Raw genomic sequence first — 17,414 nt, 5'->3', positions numbered from 1 at the left:
ATTCATGCAGAGTCTCCCTGCAGTCAGATCACATAAGGATATTAGTGGAGATAAAAAATTGCAAATTTGGTTGCTGGTTTCCAACACATTTTGAGATATATTTACATAGGCATGTGTGCCATTATAAAATAAGCATTATGTCCATTTGTATTTTCTGGAAATTTCCAGATCAAATGAATAATCTCACCTGCCTATACGAGATGGCAGGTGAAATTAACTTAAACGAACTTCCGAAACCCAATTCCAATTTCTTTCACACTGTGTTCAATTAAATGCCCAATTAATTTAAATGGATAGACTATAAATAAAGTGGTGCACATGATTATCATCTAATTAGCACTGGCCAGCATTATAATGTGCTCATTAGTGGGCTGTATGATATCCTAAGGCTCATAATGAGTAGTCAGGGTACACGTGATTGGCATGTAGCGGTCTGGATGCAACTACTTAACCCGATAACTCAGTGCTAGGACAAAATGTGCAGTAGAGAAAGGAAGAGTACATAGCCAGCCAATGAGTTGGCCATTCCTGCCTTCCTGTGATTCAGATACAGCCCTTACTCTCAGATACATAGAGATAGATATAAGAACAACAGAATAGCTAGAGGTCGAAAGGCAACTGTTCACTCAAAGTGACTCAGAGCAAGTGTCTACAATTGTTAAGAATGATTACAGGAGTCCCTGTTGTGTCTCAGTAATTAACGAATCCAACTAGGAACCATGAGGTTGCGGGTTTGATCCCTGGCCTTGCTCAGTGGGTTAAGGATCCAGCGTTGCCGTGAGCTGTGGTGTAGGTTTCAGACACAGCTCAGATCCCACGTTGCTGTGGCTGTGGCGTAGACCAGCAGCTACAGCTCTGATTAGACCCCTAGCCTGGGAACCTCTATATGCCGTGGGTGCAGCCCTAGAAAAGACCAAAAAAAAAAAAAAATGATTACAGAATAGAAAGAAAATTGTGCTCTCACTGGCTGAGAGTATTTCTGATATATCAAGTATGGAATCAAAATAAGAGATGAGCCATATTTTCATAAAATTCCTTAGAAGTTGAAAATTCAATTAATCATTAAGTATACCCCATAATGGAGTTCCCATTAAGGCTCAGCAGGTGAAGGACACAAAAGTTTCTCTGTGAGAATGCAGGTTCAATCCCTGGCCTTGCTCAGTGGATTAAGGCTCTAGCCTTGCCACAAGCTGCGGCGTAGGTTGTAGATGCAGCTCAGATCTGGTGTTGGTGCGGCTGTGGCAAGGGCTTGCAGCTGCAGTTCCGATTTGACCCCTGGGAACTTCCATAAATAAATAAATAAATAAGTAACTCCATAATAACATTCACAAAGTATTTCATAATTTAGAAAGCATTTTGCCTTCGTAATGTTTGTGTTATTGTGAAACCATTTCATAGGCTGCAAAGGAGGAAAGCAACTGTAAGTTGCACTCATTTTTGAATGACATAAGAAGTCATAGCTTGACACCCAATCCTACACCCTTTACCCTTGCTTGCTTGCATTTCTGTGGTTGGAAAGTAAAATATTTACTTTCCCAGGCTCCTTTGCAGTTAGGGGTAGCCATGTGACTGTTCTAGTCAATGAAATACAGGCATAAGTGACTTCAGAGGCTTTCCCTCTTGGAATAAAGCCTGAGTTACAGAAAGCCCATTTACCTGCCTTCTTTCTTCTTTCCTAAAGGCACAGCAGCCACTCTGTGGCCATTTGGACAGAAGCCACACACTGTGTATGACAGAGCAGGAAGACAGAGCTTGATTCCTGGACATCCTAGAGCAGCTGTTCCACACTGGACTGCCTACCTCCAACCATCCTGTTACACAAGGGGAAAAAAAGACACCTCTCACTTGTTTAAGCCACTGAAGTAGTTTGTTTTAGCTGTAGTAGTTGTTAATTATGGATTAACACTCTCAGTAGATAGAGTTAGATTTTCACTGACAAAAAAATGCTGAAATATAAGTATGAAGACAAGAATGCAATGTTGAAACATTGATGTGTGCACAGATGACCTCAAAATATGACCTTTATATAGAGAGGTGTTCGAAAAACATTGAGTGTAAGAAGGAGTTGATCAACCTTTTGCAAATGTCACTGCTATGAGAAGATGTCACTGGCTGGATGTCCTTTGCAGCTCATTCTAGTGGTTTTCCAGGAACATTCCACGCACCCTGTTTTGTTATGCTTTAGGTGAAGGAAGGCTTGACTTAGAAACTTGGTGTTTTGTGATTATGCTTGCTCATTCTCTCTCATTGTAAAAGTGATGTCAGACTGGGAATGGTCTGGATTCCATTAGCAGGATATAGCTAGAGTTGAAAAGAAAGTGATTCGGGGAGTTCCCTTCGTGGCGCAGTGGTTAACGAATCTGACTAGGAATCATGAGGCTTTGTGTTCGATCCCTGGTGTTGCTCAGTGGGTTAAGGCTCTGGCGTTGCCAGGAGCTGTGGTGTGGGTTGCAGACACGGCTTGGATCCCGCATTGCTGTGGTTCTGGTGTAGGCTGGCGGCTACATCTCCGATTTGACCCCTAGCCTGGGAACCTCCATATGCCATGGGAAGCGGCCCTAGAAAAGGCAAAAAGACAAAAAAAAAAAAAAAAGGAAAGAAAGAAAAGTAAGTCATTCAAGAAGAGGATGAATTTGAAATAGAATGAGTTAGCAGAGATGGAGAATGATGTTACCAGCTAATTTGTAGCTGGAGAGTGTCTCAATCTAATCCTTCCGAGTCTGAAGGCCAGAGATATCCCTGGGGTCCAAGCAGAGCTGCTCAGGAGCCTGGACCCAGGGGGTCTCCCCCAGATAAAAGCCTATAGTGAGCTCATCCTTGCATCTCTAGCTCTTAAAGGCAGCTAATAACTGTTTGTCAGTGGGTAGTGGGGATTAGACAAAGAAAAATAAAGCAAGGACAGAAAGGACCCTGTTTGAGCCTGAGAAGATTTTAGAAGCTATGTGAAACTGAATCTCTAATTTTAATTTAGTATGGTCGTCCTCAAATTCTTGACATCATATAATTTGGTGTTAGAGTAGTGTATTCAAGAAGTACATTTCAAAATGCATAAAGTAAATATTATCTTCATGTCTTTGGGAAACCTATATAAGTCCATAGCAAACTTATTAAAATGCTATTTTAGGAGTTCCCATCGTGGTGCAGCAGAAATGAATCCGACTAGGAACCATGACGTTGCGGGTTCGATCCCTGGCCTCACTCAGTGAGTTAAGGATCTGGCATTGTCATGGCCTATGGTGTAGATCGCAGACACGGCTTGGATCTTGCATCGCTGTGGCTCTGGCATAGACTGGCAGCTGTAGCTCTGATTGGATCCCTAGCCTGTGAACCTCCATATGCCACAGGTGTGGTCCTAAAAAAGCCAAAAAAAAAAAAAAAAAAAAAAAAAAACCCTGCTATTTCAAGTCACTTTTCTCATATAGCATAGCTGGTTGAATACCTCCCTTCCTTCTTCCCACAAAGTAAACTTTTCCTCTCCTCCTCTTCTCCGTCAGCCTGTGAGAATCCCATTAGCATCTCTTCCAGCTAGAAGAATTTTCCTCTTTAAGATGTAAGGAAAGGGAAATGCAGCTGGTGACTTAGTAACTGGGTCCCTTTGATCAGCTAAGTGAGCAGGAAGTCTGTGAATGTTCTCATGGGAATAATTTTGCCCTCTAACATCAGTTACATTATTTCACATCTCCCTATATCTCCTTTCATACCATTCAGATTCTAATTGGAATAGGATGTTTCAAAGACTAACGTGTATTATATAAACCAAAACTTGTTTATTAAAGTGGCACATTACAAGATGGAGTATCCTTTAGAGTTTATAGCCTTGTTCATTGCATGTAAGTCAAATTTAATATGCTCTGGCTCTTCCTCCAGTTTTATTGAAGAAGAGCCTCAGAGTGGTGGAATATCAGAGCTGGAATGAACCTTGCATGCTAAGCCCATTTTAAACCCATTCTAAGCCCATTTGAGAAACCGGTCAATTGAATCTACCAACATTACATGGAGTGCTCACATCACAGATGTAGAGACAGATTAAAACATAGGTCCAGGGACTCCATGGGGGTGTTTGCTGCCAAACTCCACATACTCGTCTGTACATCTACCTATGAATTGCTAGCACCTGCCCCCTTGAGTTCTGACACCCTTTGGGCATCCATGTAGGGACAGGTGGCACCTCTTTTGATTGGCTGGCATGAGCGGGGCATTCACACCCCAATGCTAAAAGAGTAAGATACACACAAAAATCTCACAGATTCAGACAGGAACATTTACTTCCTCCTTGTTAGGTCAAGGCAATCTTTAAATAGAAAGAGAGCAGGGCCTCTGCCCTTTCTTCCACTCAAGAAATTATTTAAAAGGCATAGTCTGGAATGATTCTGTAGAAAAAGAGTTCCCGAGGATCAGATGCTTTTAGTGCAGAATTATTGAGTTTGAGGGCAAGGGTGGCATCTAAGAAAGGCAGTGATGGATGAACACAATGCCCACCTTTAGAAAACCGTTTCTGTTAACAGCAGGGCATGCGAACAGGGATGGCACTTTGGCCAGTACTCTTCATAAGATACACACTGGATCCAGGGAGAAGTTAACGCTTTGAACAGAAGTTAGGGTGTTGCTGGTCCCATTGATGTGGAAGGTAGGGGAGAGCTGGGTGGGGAGAAGAACTCTGGGTTGCTTTTCCAGGCACATGTGTGGCCTGCTCCTCCTACAGAGCACCCAGACTGTCCCAGGGTAGGGGCTTCTGCTCTCGCCTGGGCCAGCCCTGGATCTGGGCCAAGCTGGGTGACAACAATCGCTCCTGTGCTCCGTCCTTGGTCTGTGCCACAAACCTGGCTCCCCAAGATCGCAGCTGCTGTCCATCTCTTATGACCATCCCCGGTCCCGGCGTCTTCTTCAGAACATAGTATTCTTTCGGGGGGAAATAGCACAGTTTTTCTACTGAAGACAGATTCAGAAATCATGTGGCAAAATGTTCGAAGAAAAGATTCTAAAAAATTGAAAAATTCAAAACAGCAAATAATTAATTGGCTTTTTGTTAACCTTTATAACCTCAATTGTTGAATTTCTTCCCTCCTTGAGAGCAATCACGTCTGTGCTGCCAAAAGAAACGAGATGTGACTTCTTCCAAGTCATTACTGTGATCTCCATCAAAGAATAGTAAGGACAGTAATTAGTACTCCACACCAAATCAGCCTCAAATTTGACATAAATTGCATTGTCCTCTGTGGAACTAAAAGGAAATGTTTCCAATTCTTCATATTTTCTCATGAGTTGCTGTCATTTGGCAGAATTTTCTGGAGTTGTTGCTTCTTGTAGAACTTTCTTGCTATTAACTTTAAAAAAAAAAAAAGAAGAAGGAAAGAAAAACAAAGTGAAGAAAAAAGAATAAATGAGTAGCCCAGCTTTACCTTCAGGGTGGAGTCACTATCAGAAAGCATTAAAGGAATGGGGAGGGACAAATTAGGAACATCAATTTAGTTTCTTGGCAACACTGAGGTTTGGGTATTTTTCCAGAAAGCTGTTTGCAATTTCCAGAGTGGGCGTGCGTCAACAAGGACCAGTTTCTCAAGTGCAGCTAGACATTAGTGCTCATTGTTTGAACAGTTTCTGAATATCCTCTGAAGTACAGGTGTCCAGGATATGGGTATGAGAGACCCAAACAAGCAGGAAAACTTGGTGAGAAAGTCACGCAACCACCCATGAATTCTGGGTAAAGCTCCCCTCACTTTTGTGACTCTTCAAGGGTTTGGGGGGCAAGGCACCAGGAGGGGGAACCCAAATGCCCTTGATTTGAGGTGACAGAGTTAATTGTCCTGGGAGATCAAGACAGGTCAAGGCTTACAAGACAGAGTCAGACAAGAGAGCTGCACAGAGAGAGAGAGACTCTCAGGTTTGCAGAGGTTTCCCTGGGAAATGCAACAGAGTTTACTATTAACTTTTTATGGTCACCTTAATCCTTCAAGCCCCACAAATGTTTAGTGCCAGTTACCACACATGTTAAAATTTCCTTTTAAATATGCAAAGATCACAACGGGATTTATTTATCACTGTGCATGTTTTGTACCTTGTTGACAGTAACTATTATTTTTTTCATCTGAAAAATAACATCTCTGGGCTAATTAAAAGATCTCTGGGCTAGAAATAACATACTTTGTCCGTGTTCTGCCAACAAATCACTGATACCTGTTTACCCATACAAAATAAAGCAGTTAATATCAATTCATGTTGTCACACAGGAATGTGGTACAGGTGACAACATAAAAAACTTTTTTTTTTTTTTTCAGGAAAAAACACTGGGCACTTGATCTATCTCGTCCAATTCAGAAGCCACAGATATACATGACTATTTAAATTTAATTAAAATTAAATAAAATTTAAAAATGCAATTCCTCAGTTGCGTTGGCTACATCTCAAGAGGTTAATAGTTGTATGTGGCTTGTGGCTACCATATTGGACAGAGTAGACAGAATATTTCCGTCATTGTCGAGAGTTCAATTGAAGTGCTGGAACATATAGTTTTAATATCCTTGAGAAATGAATCACATTTTTAAAAACCAAGTCTTTTGACTTTTCTCTTATACCAAGTTTTTTGGTATGTATAGGTACCAATTTGACCTCGAATTTAAATACAAAGCACTTAGATATATAACTATAAGTTTCAAGGGCACCTTATAATAATTTTTTTAGATCACCCTTCTGTCATACTAAAATAGGTCTGGAGAAGGAACCAAGTTAACCTACTAAGGCAGATGTCCATTAAATAGCTTGTCAAAAGAAAGGGTTTCCAGTATGCCTCATGATAGCTAGTGTCAGAAATAATAAATTAATTTGCATTTCCTTTCAAATGTATGTTTGATTAGATAATTTCTGAAGTCACTTGTCTGGATTTTTACATCCCGAAAGCTCATAATATTGACATCTTTCTTTTGAATATGTAGATAGGTAGACGTTTTGAGTGCATGGTTATAGTCACAGGATGTCAAATGAACTCAATTCCACTGACTTTTGGCACATAAATCAGAAGCAGAGGTCTTTTCCACCATTATTAATGGTGGGCATTTTCTCCAAGGCTATGAGAAGCTCTCCCCCTCACTGCCTAAGCAGTTTCAATGCAAAAGCAATTTGCCACCATATGGATCCCTCCAGGAAAATTCAACTTGAATGACAAGGGGAATTGCATCACATGGGGACTTCCAGGCTTTAGGGGCAGAGCTGTTGGGGATTAATGATGGAGAATGGGCCCAGACCTCGTGCTATTCTCCTTCTGTGGATCATGTATCAGCCCACAGACAGCACTCACTGTGGGGTGGCTGGAGAGGCTTCTCTCTGGGAACTGAGAAGGGGTTGATGGTGGAGTCACACAGTGCAGCAGGATCCCCTGGCTATTAACTCCCCAGTTTCCTCAAGCCTTGGTGAGAGCAGGCTAATGCTATATTGCGATGACAAACATTACTGATTTAAAATGAAATGTTGACAAGTGGCTCATAGGAATGAGATCTCTAACAAGTGCAGAGGAGTGTATCATGTGGTAAATGCATCATAAAGGATTCAGGATTGACGTGACCTTCTAAGGACAACACTGGTGAGGGGGCTTGGACCAACAAACACGGGGCAATGCCTTCAGTATCATTCTCCTCTCTTCCACCTAGATGTCCCATCAACATGAGACAAATTTCATTATGCTAAACTTTCTTTACCCTTCAGCTTCTCGCTTAGGAATCACTCAACTACAGAAACCAACTTCAGTTACCTTTTTCAAAACAGCTATTGAGTGTGTTTTGTAAAAGCCACAGCATATACTCTATCAATATACTTAGGAAGGGATGGATACTTTGATTTTGAGATATTCTGCTAGCCTCAACGAATATTTTGTCAAATAGCACTTGCTTGAACTGGTGTTTTCATGAATATCTACAGATTATGTAATGTGTTATCATTGAAAATAATTCATGTATTGGGTTTTTTTTTTTTTTTTTTTTTTTTTGTCTTTTTAGGACCACGCTCATGGCTAGGGGTTGAATCAGAGCTGTAGCTGCTGGTCTACACCACAGCCACAGCAATGCAGGATCTGGGCCATGCCTGCCACCTACACCACAGTTCATGGCACTGCTAGATCCATAACCCACTGAGTGAAGCCAGGGATCAAACCTGCATCCTCATGAATACTAGTCGGATTCCTAACTGCGGAACCACAATGGGAAAGCCCATGTACTGGTATTCCAGAGAAGAGTTATATAAAAGCATTGTGGTGAATCACAGGTCACTACAATACATAGCAAAATCTGACTCAAGATGTACTTGATTGAAACAACATAGTTACCAAAGTAAAGTGCAGAATTACCTGGTCCGATGAGGGGGAAAAAATTACTGTTAGTATATTACTATTCCATCAATAATAATTTTCTAAAATAAAGCTGTGGATTTTCATCACAGTTAAGTATACACAGAACCCAGACAACGGATACAAGCATTTCATAGCTTTTCTGAGTTGGAGCATGACCTTGAGGAAGGCACTTGATTTCCCTCGTTTTGAAAGATTGTCTCCTAAGTATAAAATATGGGGATGTCATAGTGGAAAGATAAGCCTGTGAGGGTAAATAATGTTCTAAGCAGAGCATTTTCAGCAGCATTTATTAAAATATCAGAAAGCACTACCATAAAGTTGAGTTCAGGATTTAAGCCGAGATTCAAGTCCAGAAAGTAACCTGGCCTGTTTCCTTCCCTGTGGATATGTATCCATACCTAAAGCCATTGCTGGCCCTGTCAAGACCCTGCATGTATGGTGTAAGTCAAACAGGGTATGGGATTTTAATGCCATCTCTAGGACAATAGCTGATTTACATGGCAAACATCACAGAATCTATATAAAAGCATTCATTTTTACAAGATTTTCACCTCTCAAAGAGACAAGACATAATGTAGTAGAAAGGCATGTCAGAAGACAGGTTCTCATTCCTGTTCTGATGATGGCACGGTAACAGTGAGTACTTTCACCTGAATAAACCTCCATGTCCTTATATGAACACTCAGGGGATCAGATCTGCCTGCCATTAAAATGCCCACAGGAGCCAGAACCAGCCTGACCTTAAGATGATAAAGTTATCCGACACTGGGGATCCTGTGGGATACTGAAAATTGGGATGGCATGGAGAGTGTTGTTGGGGACAATCAGCAACAGTGTACTGTCTCCAGCTGGGAATGCAGGCCCTGTGTTATCACATAGTTAGATTTTTCAAGAAAATACAGAAATTCAGATTTTTTTGTTGTTTGTTTGTTTTGTCTTTTTAAGGCCACACCTGCAGCATATGGAGGTTTCCAGGCTAGGGGTCCAATTGGAGCTGTAGCTGTCAGCCTATGCCACAGCCACAGCAACACAGGATCCAAGCCTTGTCTGCGACCTACACTACAGCTCATAGCAACATGGGATTCTTAACCCACTGAGCGAGGCCAGGGATCGAACCTGCAACCTCATGGATGCTAGTCGGGTTTGCTAGCCACTAAGTCACGAGATGGGAATTCCGAAATTCAGATTTTTATTTCAAATATCCTGGTTTTTAAATATTGGCAACTAATCTAAAATAGAAGGAAAAAAGAAAGCCAAACCTAAACACATACATGGGTGACTGGGGCCTGTGGCTGCTATTTTGTAACCGTGGAAGGGAGCCTCAAGCTCTCCCTGTCACATGGTTCTACCAGAGGGTGGAGGAGGAAGATCCTCCAAGGCCCCAGGGCACTAACCCTTCCCACAACTCTAATGGATCTTTTTTTTACTTGGTTTCATGAGGGCATGAATACAGTAGGGAATGAGGGCAACCACAGTCAGTGGGATGGACGCACTTTTACAAAAAGATAGCACATAAAATAGATATTCTGCCTGAGTTGGGATTTTGATGAAATGATAGAGCTGCAGTGTGGTCAATGAGGCCATTGTGCAGAGCAGCCGGAAGCTCAGCCTGTAGCCATTTTCCCCTCTGCAGCTCCTAAGGAACATCTCTGAGTTGATGGCAAAACCCAAGCCAAAGAGGACCCCCAGGTTTCTCACGAGGCCAGCAAAAGGCGTGGTGTCAATGTGGATCCACTCAGGGTTGGCACACCACTTCTTGGCAATGGGCACGGACCACAGCAGGTCAATGTCAAGCAGTCCCAGAAGTAGGTAAAGGCCAAGGGCAAACAGGAAGAGGAAGAGATTGGTCTTCAGGTATGTGCTCAGGCTTGCTGTTTGGATGCCTGGAGTGTGTTCAAAGACCTCTGCCACAAGCATGCCTGGGGATTGAAAAGAGACACTGAACATGGCTGTGTGCCTTTGGGCCCCTCAGGAATCATTCCCCTTTGCATTAAAGAAGTTAGCCACAGTTTTCAATGATGAAGGGCTTTAGAAACCTAGGTTCTATCCACTTTCCAAAGCTCCTTTTTATATGCAGTAACTAAAAACACACTTGCCCCTTGGTCTTTTCACCATCTATGTTAGTGCAGGGGGACCTTTCAGGAATCCATGGCCCTGAGTGACAAGCCACGTTATAGGCAGAGCACTGATCTAGGTGCTTGCAGTGAATATGTCAATTGCCAGAGCCAATGAACTGAGAGAACCTTTGAAAGGTACATGGGGCCGAACAGTAGAAACTCAATCACGGTGAACGCTGCTTCAGAAATACAAAGCAGCTGCTGAATGAAGACCACAGTCAGGAAATCATCACTTCCAGATGCTACATGGTGTGCAGGTTGGAAGGCTGTTATTAAGTCCCCTCAAACCAAGACACAAGCATGCCATCCTAAATGGTGGCTTGGGAGTTGGACTCAGCTCTAGCCATACTTTGGAGAAGCCCATCTCACCAAGAGATTTTGCATTTACACTATTGAGTGAGAATGTGCCATTGTGTACATGGAGAATTTGAGAGGCGCGTGGAACCACTTAAGTGCCCAGGGTAGCATTAAGTATTGTGGCTTGATAGAATTACCTGAGATTGGGGAACTGATTACCAGAGGGAATCTGACCACATAAAACATATGACACTAAAGCTTTCAATGACATAACTAAAGGTAAGTGATCATATTTACCACCAATTACTCCAAGAATAACTTGATGAGGAAAATGTGTTGCTATGAATACTCTGGAGATGCAGACACTGATTTGAATCAACCAAAAAAGACTCCAAAGAAATGACCAGGTCAGTCTACGATGGAAGAATAGATACAAGCATAAAAAGCAAAGAAATTGTATCACTCGTAAAAATGGGGGGAGGGCGTGGCAGCAGATGATCTTTCTCAGAGGAATCTTCTAGCTGTGATATAATGTCATGATTCTAGAGGTTTTTTTTTTTTTTTCCAAAAAATGTTTTCTATGTATTCAGTAGGATTTGTAAAGCTTTAACAAAGTTTCTACATTTATCAATGCATTGAACTTCACCAGTGCTACATCCTGAGATTTTAATAAATGTTATGAAAGGAAGCCAACTTGGCATCTTGATAATTATTTTAATGAAGTAGGGGAAATTCAAGTTTAAGGGAATAATTAATATCCACAGTGATCAAGAATGAATTGTATACATTTTCACTCTCAGTCGTATATGCTTCCTCTTTCCTCTCTCAACATTTCTTTGCTGGAAGAAAACTCACTGGAGGGGCAGCTGCCACTCTGATGAAAAGCACATGAACATTCCATCAAGGGCAAGTTTTCACTGGGTTTAATTTTGCAGACTCTCAAGAGTTCCGGTTCCTTGTTTTTTGACATGTAGAAAATAAAGGACAGAAAAGTGACCTCTGGGTTAGTGTGTTGGATTAGAAGCAGCAATGTGTGGAAAACATAAAAATATTTAAATCCAAGCAATGCTCATCATTTTAATAAAAAAAAGAATTTGCAATCTTGAGTTCCAGAAATTCTTGAGGGTTCTGAACGATTTGTTTCTGAGAATTGGACCACATTTCGGTTATTGAAAGATTAAGAATGCAGAGAAGTCTTTCAAAGAGAAAGCAAGCAGGGATTACCCATATGGAAGAAGAATCAACAAGGATGTGGCAGTGTTGAGTGAAGGTGTAGACACTCAGTACATTTTGTCGAATGAAGGAAATGTTGCAATTATAAGAATCAAAGAGGAGTTAAGAGAATTTGTTTCTAGAAGAAACAAATAATTTTTCAGGTTTGGGCATTGGAGGAGAAAATGAACTACAGAGAAAAGGTGAAGCTTCTCTAGATTCCTACTTCGAAAAATTGTCCATAGATTTAAAAAAAAGCTAATTTCTTAAATTACGACTCTCTGCCATTGTCGTTTCAGATTGGTTAACGAACACATTAAGGCATACAGGTCAAAGCCTCACTAGAATAAACTTTAAAGATACCCCAGTTCCTTTGGTTGTTTATTTGTGTTTGACCCAATGTTACTCTACAAAGTTGAATATGCAATGGATCTTGGAAATTTTCTATGACAAAGAACTTTTATGTAATGGTCTATGTCATAATTTTTAGTGCAATTAACTGACAAGTCTTATCTCAGGTAGCCTTATAATTTATGATTAAAATGGTGCTCAGAATTCTTTTAATGGTAGTTAAAGTATGTCAGGAAATAAAAGAAGGAAGCAGTCTAATTCCGCAGAAATTTTGAATAGTCTTAAAGTTCTATGCCTTTCTGAAATCCATGAATCTACCAATATTCAAATTTAAGTTTGCCTCTAGAATGTTTTTAATTAAAAAGTTTGCATGGTCTTTAAAACTATAATATGTTATTAAAGTCAAAATCATTGGCTATTCAAAGAAGAAAGCATAATTATACTAAAGCAACTGATGCATTCATGGGGAATGATGCTTCTTAAAATTTCTGGTTAATTTTAAATCAAGGGAATGTGCATGCAAAAATACTTCCATATATAATTTTAGATGATTTATTTATGAGCTACCAAAGTGATTATTGTATTATGGAAACCCAAAGGCACATTTAACAAGTCATTAATCAATTAAACATTTCCAACCCTATAATGTGGCAATTACTGTGAACTAATTAGGATATTATCTTAAAGCAAAATAATAATTTTCTATTCATTTTGCTATTTTGGCTCTGATAGAATTGAATAAGTACATTTACAATAACTAAAAATATATTAAAATGAATTTTTTAAAACAAATTCTGTGTTTAAAGCTGTCATATTCTGTTTCTCCAGAGACTGGAGCAAAGCTGACCTGTGCAGAGTGGTAGAAGACTTATCCATCCACCTGATGGTGTGACCCAGGGCAGCCGTCACCATGACATACCAGACACATGATGAGCCCATTGCATGGCCAGATGGACTTCCTGCAACAAGAAAGTGGCAAGCCATTTGAAAGGCAGTTAACAGAGTATCACTATGAGAAATGGACAATAGAATAACATACTAGCCATGAAACTGACAGATAACTCAGAAAAAAACAAACAAACAAAAAACAAAAACACAGGACATAGGCCCTAGGTAATGTCTAGAAATAGGTAGACGTAAAGAAAATAGAATCAAATTGCTCCTCAGAGCACTATTTCACAATTTTTTCCCCAAGTCATTCAAGTTCACCAAAGTCCAGAAATTGAAATGTTCAAGGCTCTGCTGTATAGCACCGGGAACTATATCTAGTCACTTGTGATGGAACATGATGCAGGATAATGTGGGAAAAAGAATGTATATATGACTGGGTCACTGCTGTACTGTAGGAAATCGACAGAGCACTGTAAACCAACTATAATGGAAAAAATAAAAAATCATTAAAAAAATGTTCAAGACTAAGAACTTAGGCTGTTGCAACAGAAAATCCACCACATCCCTAGTCATTCTTCCTATCTAATTGTTTTTAACCGATGAGAACATTGAAGTACTTGTATTGGATCTTGAATCAGCTTATTTTCCTTGGGCTGAAAAGTCAAACATCTAAAGGTATCATTGCTATGTCTGATTTACAAACTGACTGCTGTGTACTAGCAGCTACCTCCATGCCTTTGGTGACTGGATGTGGCAATAAGAGTCTTTGTCACTGAATGGATGAGGGAAGCTGTAGCGGGGCATTAATCTTGGCAGAAGAAATCTGCAGACAGGTAACCTTTCTACTCCCAGAATATCTTTCCCATGTTGCTTGATCTTTTTAAAAAATCACTTTATTTTGACGTTCACCCTGAATTTTTACCAAATGGAGATCCATTCAGGTTAAACACCAGTCTCTTTTTGAAAAACACTAAGTTAACTAAATTAAACAAAGACAAATCTATTTCTTACAGATCTATTTCTTTCTTTCAAGGCTATTTCTTAAACAGAAATTTTCAGAGCCTTTTGTATGTCTTATGAGTTGTAAATCTTCTATGAGTGAATATTAAATATAATATTTCTTTTTTATTTTCAGAAAATGTCTCATAAGACAGAACACATGAGGGGAAGTTCTGGGATTTCAGTAGTCTCAAAGTGCATCCATCCATCCATCCATCCATCCATCTCACATTGGTTTCACAAAGATAAAATACATGCCATCCTTGACTTGATGGAATATACAGTCTAACAGAAGAGTCAGTAAAGAATTAATTTTAATACGGTATGATAAGTACTATAACAGATAGATGTCTGCTTTTATTGCAAAAAAAAAATGAAGGTATTCAGAAGACTTATTAGCTATTCAGAAACTTATTACTCTAAAGATAGCAAATGCCAAGAATTTTAGGCTATGTAACAAATTGTAGTAAGGTACAACATTACATAGTCATACAAATTAAAACAGATAATTTACCATTATATACATATTTTTAAAAACTTTTTTATAATCTTAAACTCAATTTCCATAGTAAAGGTTTTACCCTCATACAGAATCTTACTTATAATATTAAACAAAAGTGGCCCAAGAAGTCTACCTATATACTGTATACACAAGAGAAAAGACAAATTTGAAAGAAATAATTCTAAGATTAGAGAGAATTTCTACAGGCAGTAGTAATACCAGGAAACCTTACCTTTCTTAGGGACACTCTGTCTGCTATCTCCTCATTCATGTGATTCTCAGAAGGTCTATGATAACTTTGAAAATTTCTTAGCAGCAGATAAATCAACATTTCTAGGATTTTAAGATAATTCTTTGGGAATTTGTTCCAGCTAATTGTTTTTTGTTTGTGTACCATGACATTCATCTAAAAAAATGCCAACTATAAAATCATTTTGGGAGTATTCTCTTAACTTACCCTTTTACAAATGAAAAAAAAAAGTGAAATTTTCTTATTCATAAAAATTTTTTCTTTTCATTAGAAATTTTGTTTATGAACTTTTAGCATCCTGACCCATGACATATTAATACTGTATACAGCATCATACAGTTATTGCATAAGAATCATACACAATGACTCTCTTTTGGAACATCTGCAATAACCTGGGGCTGCTATAATTGCTTACCTGGACCTGTTTCACATGTAGTGGGGAACTGTTCAAGGCATGGACTTGAGTGATTTGGGTAAATCTGAGTTTCTTGGACCCACCAGTAAGGCCGATGACCAAATAATATCCTGTATTTAAAAAAATATATGTATAAACAGGCATATAAATTTAAATACACAACCGTTATTTAATTGAAGAATAGCTATTCTCTCCTATAAAAATGACTCAGGCAGAGCCTTGATGGGGGGAAAGTTCATGATTAAGAGGCTTTGAAAAAGCTTGAGTTGGAGTTCCCATTTGGCCCAGTGGGCTAAGGACCTGGCCACGCTCAGTGGGTTAAGGATCAAGTGTTGCTGTTGCTGTGGCTGTGGTGTAGACCTCAGCTGCAGCTCCGATCCGACCCCTGGCCTGCAAACTTCCATATGCCACAGGTGTGACCATAGGAAAAAAAAAAAAAAAAAGAGCGAGCTTGAGTTTCGATCTCTCTCATTATAGAGGATGATAGTCATGTGGGGTTGGGACATCAAAGTTTCCAATAAAAACAGGGGCTTTTTTTCTTGCAGGGAAAATCTTGTGGGTGCTTTGGATACTTAGACTTGAAATATCAAAGTGTTCCCTGGAATTAGCAATCTGTTCACTTCATGGTTAATCCCATCATCTGCGTTCCAGGCTTTTGGAATGTACTTATAAGTCAGATAAAGTATACATTTCTATGCTTTTTTTTGGTAAGTCCTATTCATGAATAGGTGTCTCAAATTAACTGATATGTTTGAGAGATTTTCCAAGTAAAACTAGACACATCTGAAATGTGATCATTAAGCTACAAATTTAAGAATACTATTTCAGAAAAATGAAACAAAACAGAAGGCTTACCATTTAAAAATCAGATTGAACCAATCCCCAATGACTGCTACCCATATCATCTTGGTTCCAACTCTCTGATTAAGTTGAAACCAAAGTGGAAAATAAATAGAAAAAATATTCCGGGGATCTCCAACATTGGACATAAAATTTAGAAAACTGTAGTAAGCTCGGTAGTCCTTTTGCAAATGCTGAATAAGGAGCACGCCATTCCTATGAAGGAAATCCATCTTGACAGAGAGGCAGTTCTAAACCCAGAGCTACTGGAGCCAAGTGCTCCGAGCCCCACTGTTTTTATACAGTACCCTCATGGCGTGTCCAGCCATTACTGTGACATGTGACACTGACCATCTGTGGAGATGGCACATCAGCCCTCCGCTGCTGAAAAGCTCATCTATTTATGATTTTAATTGGTGCCAAAGAGGTGAAGTACATGCTGAGCTGTGGCAAGTGGAGGGGAAATTTGGGTAGAGGCACTATGCATTTCTTATGCAACCTCTTTTGTGTGAACAGTTGGATCATGTTTGCTTGAAATTTTTTGCACAGTTCATTTCCTTCTAGGGCAGAGACATTAGCAATTTCTATGCTTGGCTAGAAGACTATGCAAATAATTACTGCATGTCAAATAGCCCTTAAAGCCATGCATTTTAATTTAAAATAGACGGTGGCTCTTTGACTATTTTATCAGGTCTTTTAGGAAAACAGATGCGTAAATATCTGAGCATGAAACACTTATATGATATGACAGATTATTTTCGGATTGCAGACTTTTAAATAGAAAATATTTTGATATTTCTTTGTCAGCAAAGAGAAAAATATGATATATATGGAGCAGAGAAAGAAATACATGGAATATATGAAGTTTAAAAGGGATTGTGTTGCTTTTTGACCATAAGACCAGAAAGCAGAGATGGAGATCTCTGGGCAGTAAACTGTGTTAGGAGAAAGGCATATTTTTTAAAATTTTATTTTATTATGGCCACACCCCAGGCTAGGGGTGGAATTGGAGCTGCAGCTGCCAGTTTACACCACAGCCACAGCAGCATAGGATCGGAGCTGTATCTATGATCTACATCGCAGCATTGGCAACACCAGATCCTTAATCTGCTAAGGGAGGCCAGGGTTTGAACCGGCATCCCCATGGATACGAGTTGAGTCCTTAACTCACTGAGCCACAATGGGAACTCTAGGAGCGAGGCAAT

At 39.7% G+C, this 17,414-nt stretch overlaps 1 protein-coding gene across 1 annotated transcript; it reads right to left on the bottom strand.

Annotated features, from left to right (window-relative positions):
• Positions 1 to 9,742: 9,742 nt before the first annotated feature.
• On the bottom strand, positions 9,743 to 16,442 carry G6PC2 (glucose-6-phosphatase catalytic subunit 2). The gene is made up of 5 exons (XM_084999072.1): positions 16,225 to 16,442; positions 15,370 to 15,479; positions 13,160 to 13,271; positions 11,047 to 11,162; positions 9,743 to 10,254 (listed from the first exon to the last, which is right to left on the bottom strand). Exons 1-5 carry the CDS (start codon positions 16,440 to 16,442, stop codon positions 9,743 to 9,745), a joined length of 1,068 nt encoding a protein of 355 aa, XP_084855198.1.
• Positions 16,443 to 17,414: the final 972 nt, after the last annotated feature.

The sequence above is a fragment of the Sus scrofa genome, chromosome 15, assembly GCF_054392235.1.
Source record: "Sus scrofa isolate SSC_HxYL_T2T_F1_AM1 chromosome 15, Sscrofa_HxYL_maternal_Yorkshire_Landrace_v2.0, whole genome shotgun sequence".
In the NCBI taxonomy this organism is placed as follows: domain Eukaryota; kingdom Metazoa; phylum Chordata; class Mammalia; order Artiodactyla; family Suidae; genus Sus; species Sus scrofa.
This window is presented reverse-complemented; position numbering and strand designations above follow the sequence as displayed.